Genomic DNA, 6694 nt, shown 5'->3' with positions numbered 1-6694 from the left:
ATATATATTTTTTAATTCTCTAACCTAACAGTCATTGATCAATGCTCGTCGTAATCAAATCAACCGAATTATTGTGATTTTATCCTTTTTTTGCTTCTCCCTTTTCAACTCATGATTGTAATTTTTCGATTAAATGAAAAATTCAAGTCGAGGGCCAACATTTTTCGTAGGTGGGGGAAACACAAATTAAAATCGGAGACATGTGTGATTCCAGCGTCGCAGATATAATAATGGATTTCCAGCTTGCCAGGTATAATGGCATGCCATTTTTTTTGTTTTTTTAATCATTATTTTAACATAAATAATCATCAACTATCGTTTTAGCATTAACTAGAAAAGCTTCAGTGTCACTTTATACACTACAATTTCGTGAAGGAAAGTTAAGTGATTTAGCTTTTTTGCTCAGCGCGTGAACCTTATGCACTAATTAATCATGGTTAGTAATAAAGTAACCACATATTTTTTAGTTTTAACTAGGGATCACTTTCCTCCACGTACTATATATACGAATCGTCCCACATGCGATCTTCTCAGGACAGACGTCCATCTCTACACAATTCTATATGCTTTTGATCTGTAATTCTCTCTCTTTATCACAACCCCACCTTTCAAAATGAAAATTTATTACATGCTAGCCTGTAGCTTGGGTATCCTAGCCCTTAGTTTTATTGACACAAGCAAAGCTTCGTTGCCTTTGACTCTCATTTTATTTTCATTTTTCTCTATTATCCCTCTTTTACTCAACCTTTGGCTTGTCCCTGGAGGCTTTGCATGGAGAAACTACAATGAAATCTCAGCAAAGCTTCGTGGCCCAGTTGGATGGCCAATAGTAGGCACCTTGCCTTGCATGGGTTCTTTAGCTCATCGTAAGTTAGCTTCAATGGCGGCTTCATTGGGTGCAAACAGACTCATGGCGCTAAGTTTTGGCCCAACACGTGTCATCATCAGCAGCCACCCGGAAACTGCTAAGGAAATCCTCTCAGGACCTTCATTTTCCGACCGTCCGATCAAAGAATCAGCTCGTTTGCTGATGTTTGAACGTGCCATTGGCTTTGCTCCCTCGGGGAAATACTGGCGCCACCTGAGACGAATTGCAGCAAATCACATGTTCTCCCCTAGGAGAATTTCTGGCCTGGAGATTCTACGACAGCGTTTAGCAGATGAAATGCTATCGAAAGTGAACCAACAAATGGAGAACAAAGGAGTAGTGAGAGTGAGGGAGGTATTGCAAAAAGGGTCTTTAGGTAATATACTAGAGAGTTTGTTTGGGGGCTCAGTTATTAGTTTAAAGAAAGAAGAGCTTGAGGCTATGGTTAAAGAAGGATATGAATTAATAGCGCAATTTAATTGGGAGGATTATTTTCCTCTAAACTTGTTAGACTTTTATGGAGTTAAAAGAAGGTGCCATAAACTGGCTGCTAGGGTTAAAACTCTTATAGGGCAAGTTGTTGAAGAAAGGAAAAAAAATTCTGGAGAGTTTAATAATGGGGGAAACGACTTTCTTAGTGCTTTGTTATCTTTGCCTAAAGAGGATCAGCTGTCTGATGCAGACACGGTGGCTATTTTGTGGGTAAGCTTCTCTCTCTCTCTCTTCTCTTTCCGACACTCACACAAAAAGTAAACATTCGTGAACTTCAATTTGTTTTGGTATCTATGATGACTCAGACAAATCTTGTGCCTACTCATGTTGGTAAAACTTTTATGGATTAATTTTCTATAAAACCAACCCAGAAAACACAGAAAAGGCACAAAACTTTTACCCATGTCAGGCTAGGAAATCTTGAGTTAATTATTTTTTATTTTTTTAAAAGACCTTACACTGTGGCAAAAAATGACAGCGTGTAAATAAAATATCTTAAATCTAGAACAAAACGATCATTTTCAGAATATCCGACCGACTTCAAATATGTTTGCTTCTCAGTGATGATTTTTAAAAGTTGATGTGTCTCTCATTTATCTTTCTAATACCTTTCATGTGTGCCTAATTTCCTTTCTTTTATTTTCTTGTCTGTTTGCTTCAAAGATTTTGACACTATCAGTGGCACTGCTTAGCCCTATGCTTGGATACAGATATCCTAGACGAATTCTCTAATTTCATCCTACAGATTAAAGACTTCATACTAACCCTCCTAACCCTAACCCTAATTTGTTGACTAATTAGTCAATACTCTTTGGCTGATTGGCTCGCTCGAAATTAAAAAAAGTTTCAGCAATAATGCTTCGTAGTTACTAGGTTGACCAAAATATCTTAATTTGTGCGTCTGCGTCAATATTGTATCAATACTTTTATCCAATTATTATTTTTTTTTTCCCTCAATCATACAGGAGATGGTATTTCGAGGAACGGACACAGTGGCAATACTACTCGAATGGATCATGGCTAGGATTGTTTTGCATCAAGACATTCAAACAAAAGTTCAAAACGAAATTGACACGTGGGTTGGTCGCGATAGGCACGTGGAAGATTCGGACATCCCCAATCTCCCTTACCTCCAGGCTATAGTCAAAGAGGTTCTCCGAATGCACCCTCCGGGGCCATTACTCTCGTGGGCCCGCCTTGCCGTCCACGATGTCCACGTGGACAAGGTCTTTGTGCCAGCTGGCACGACAGCAATGGTCAACATGTGGGCCATTACCCATGACCCAACCATCTGGAAGAACCCGTGGACCTTCAAGCCTGAAAGGTTCATCGAGGAGGACGTGCCCATCATGGGATCAGATTTAAGGCTAGCGCCATTCGGATCAGGCCGCAGGGTGTGCCCCGGCAAGGCCCTTGGCTTAGCCACTGTGCACCTATGGCTTGCCCGGCTTCTGCACAGATTCCGGTGGCTTCCGGCAGAGCCCGTTGATCTTTCGGAGACACTGAAGCTTTCTCTTGAAATGAAGAAACCACTAACATGCCGTGTGGTTCCCCGGTTTGCTAAGTAATTTTGCGAAGCTATGGTAATTGTCAGTAGGAAAATGAAAATGTGCATACTAATTAATAAGCTTACGGATGTAGTGTTAAGGGGTGTGGTTCTTCTATCCAAGTTTATGTAACGACGGTGTTTAGAAAGGCACTAAACCGTAAAGAGTAATGCTATGGAATTCAACTATAATCCTAGCATTTGAGCTTTAAGTGATATGATAATTTCTCCGTAATTATCACATCTGTCAGTTATTAATATTATCTTGGAAATGTGCAATTATAGTTCATAAAAATTAATGATTAATATGATGCGACAATTATAAGTATTACAAAATTAATTAAAATTCAAATGTTTGGATAATTGTTGAGATCCTTAGTATTATTACGAGTAATGTTAGATATTTCAACATATAAGTTTCATTTTGACTTCCAACTAATGCGGTATTCATATATTTAATGGTGGTTAAGTAATTTTACCAGTTATGAAATTCACCATTCAATAAATGAGTAACACATAGTATTGGAATTCAAATTAAAATTCAAACAGTGGCATCCTTAACATTATTGTATTATTAAACCCTAAATCCCTCGGGTTGAAACTTATTTGTGAGGGCTTCGATCCTTTAACACCACAAGCTGCTTTTAGCTATCAGAATCGAGAGTTTAGTTGAGTAGAAGTAAAATATTTGATATTTCAAATATATTATTATGTTAATTATTATTCTATTAACAAGTAAGAAATTTCAGTAATAAAATAAAGCTGGGCATCTTTAAAGTTATATCGCCACTTTAGATTAAAATTCCATTAGGGAAGCGGATGGCATAAAGATCATTTTCCAAATAGAGGTTGGTAGGACATGGAATAATCTTTTTCATCTTTTGAATGTTTCGGAGCTAATGACCCTGTTGTAAAAGAAGCACTTGGTTCGTTACTAATTTGCTTTGCGCGCATTGTCCCACCACTAACCTAAGTTTAACACAATTTTATTTGTTTATTTATTTATTTTTAAAAAATTGGTTTAACATTGATAACAAATAATACTAACGTGTATTTTATTTGTTTATTTATTTATTTTTAAAAAATTGGTTTAACATTGATAACAAATAATACTAACGTGTATTTTTTGGTCATTAATCAAATGAGTTAAAAAGGAAAAATGAAATTTAGAAGAAGATCAAACAAAGGTGGCGTTTTTTTTTTTAACTTAATGACTTAAAGTAACTTAACTTAATTAATTAAGTTAATTAGAGGTGTTTGTTTTTATAACTTAATGAGACTTTTTAGATAATTTTAACTTAATAAAATAAGCTAATTTTTTTGGCTTTTTACTTAATAGAGAAATCTGAATTAAGTTAATTACTTGTTAATGTCAAAAATATCCCTATTTTATAATTTATTTTTCATGTCTATCCCAAAACTCACCCATGGATATTTACCTCATATAAAAATATCCCTGTTTTTTCTTTCTTATATTATATATGATAAAATTTGAAATTTATGGTATTTTATATATTAAAATTCTAAAATAATTATGTATTCACTTGAATATAGTTTTACTTATAAATATTAAAATATTATGGTATTTAATATATTATTTATTTGACATTCAAATTTAATAAGGATACAAATGTAAAAGTACATATTTTCAGCTTTTTAAGTTGAAAAAAACAAACAACTTAATACTTATTTTCTGAGATTCAGACGAAAAAATAAACATATTATTCAGATTAAGACATTCAGACCTATTCAGAATTCAGACTAATTCACGTCTATTTAAATTTCAGACAAAAAAACAAACGCCACCAAAGTTGGCAGAAGTGAAAGATTGCGAGGCCAGATATTAATTTCAAAATAAAATTTGAAATGGTGAATGATCCCTTATAATTTGAGCTAATTATTTAACTTTTTTATATTTTTAAAATTATTTTAAAATATCTATATTGCTATTTTCATAACTATCAAATTCAAACATATCAATCATACAACAAGTGAGAAATATATGATAATTAAAAATTAATTACATAAATAAATATATAACAAGGACCTTATGATTTTTTTAAATATCTTTTAATTATTTGTTCAATTAGAACATATTTAGTTAACCAAATTTTGGGAAAAAGAAAGACTTATGAATTAAGTAACCATTCTGAAAAAAAAAAAAAAAACACACACACACACACATAGTGATAACGATTATCTACGAATTACTGGTTATTCATTATTATAGCATCATTCTTCATGGATAGACAAAGAATAATATCTTTAGTATCTATTTGTTATACCTTATTTAATGGTTACAAGTGCTTATTTAATCTCACAAACTTTTTTTAAGTTTTCTTTTATCGTTTGATTTTTTTTAATAGAGTTTTTGAAGATTAAATATGCTATTTTACCTTCACTAGCAAACTCAAAATTTGAGCTTTGGAAGGAGAGGTTAAAAAAACTTTTTTAAAATATTAAAATGTCCTTTATCTTTTTGACAATCCTTCTTTTTTTGTTTAACCCCTTATACTCTATTTTTCCCCCCCAAACAAATTTATCCACAGTCCATTGATAGATCACAATTTGCTTTATAAGTATAAAAGAGGTCTTCTATTGTGATTTTGCTTGTTTAATTTTGCTCAAATGATCGAATAATTTAGTGTGACTCAAAGCCATTTGTAATTTGTGGTCAGAAACAAATGAGAGCAAACCAGACAAGACTCGAAATGGACTCTTCTCTCTATTATTAACTAGAAAATAGAACTGCGCTTCACGCGGCTTTGAAAAAAAATTTAGTATTATCTTTTTTTCTTACTTTACACTTGATGAAACTGATAAAAAATATGAATTGATTTTTTTTTAAGATGAGGCAGCCTTATAAAAAATAAAAAAAGCTATTAGCCAGCAATAAAAATAAAGAAGCAACGCAAGATAAATAATAAAATGAGAGAATATATTATAGAGTGATTTTATTCATTCCAATTGTATGTGTACAAAACAAAAAGATGAGCTCTCCTTTTATAGTTACATAATCACTCCATGAAATTAATGAAAAATTATGGATCATAATTCCTTGTGAGATAGTGGGAGTTATAAGGAAGCTAAAGGTTGCTAATGGGAGATAGTGGGGAGACTAAGAGATATATGTTATGAATATCTACATTTATTTTAATAAATTCATAACATTCCTTCTTGGATGTTCATTACAAAGAATATGCTTCATTAAAATCTTTACATAATTGTTATTGTGTAATAACAATCAAATTAATTATGAGAAGATGAAAAGTCAAATCTAAAATAAAATTTCTCTATTTATTAGATAATAGAAAATATACAAAGATGAGAAATGGTGATGCCACATCACTTCCTCAAGTCCCAGCTTTATATATATATAGAAAATAGAACCGCGTTTCATGTAGTTTTGAAAAAAGAATTTAGTATGATCATTTTTTCTTACTTTACACTTGATGAAACTGATAAAAAATATGAATTGATTTTTTTTTAAGATGAGGCAACCTTATAAAAAATAAAAAAAGTTATTAGCCAGCAATACAAATAAAGAAGCAACGCAAGACAACGAATAAAATGAGAGAATATATTATAGAGTGATTTTATTCATTCCAATTGTGTGTGTACAAAACAAAAAGATGAACTCTCATTTTATAGTTACATAATCACTCCATGAAATTAATGAAAAATTATGGATCATAATTCATTGTGAGATAGTGAAAGTTATAGGGAAGCTAAATGTTGCTAATGTGAGATAGTGAGGAGACTAAGAGATATATGTTATGAATATCTAC

The 6694-nt window shown here is 32.2% G+C and overlaps 1 protein-coding gene across 1 annotated transcript; it reads left to right on the top strand.

Annotated features, from left to right (window-relative positions):
- Nucleotides 1–360: 360 nt before the first annotated feature.
- Nucleotides 361–3202, top strand: LOC102631389 (cytochrome P450 78A5-like). The gene is made up of 2 exons (XM_006484031.4): nucleotides 361–1570; nucleotides 2326–3202. Exons 1-2 carry the CDS (start codon nucleotides 614–616, stop codon nucleotides 2926–2928), a joined length of 1560 nt encoding a protein of 519 aa, XP_006484094.1. The 5' UTR covers nucleotides 361–613; the 3' UTR covers nucleotides 2929–3202.
- The last annotated feature ends 3492 nt before the right edge of the window (nucleotides 3203–6694 follow it).

This window comes from Citrus sinensis, chromosome 4 (assembly GCF_022201045.2).
Source record: "Citrus sinensis cultivar Valencia sweet orange chromosome 4, DVS_A1.0, whole genome shotgun sequence".
NCBI lineage: Eukaryota > Viridiplantae > Streptophyta > Magnoliopsida > Sapindales > Rutaceae > Citrus > Citrus sinensis.
Note: the sequence above shows the minus strand (reverse complement) of the source record. Positions and strands in the feature narration are given on the sequence as shown.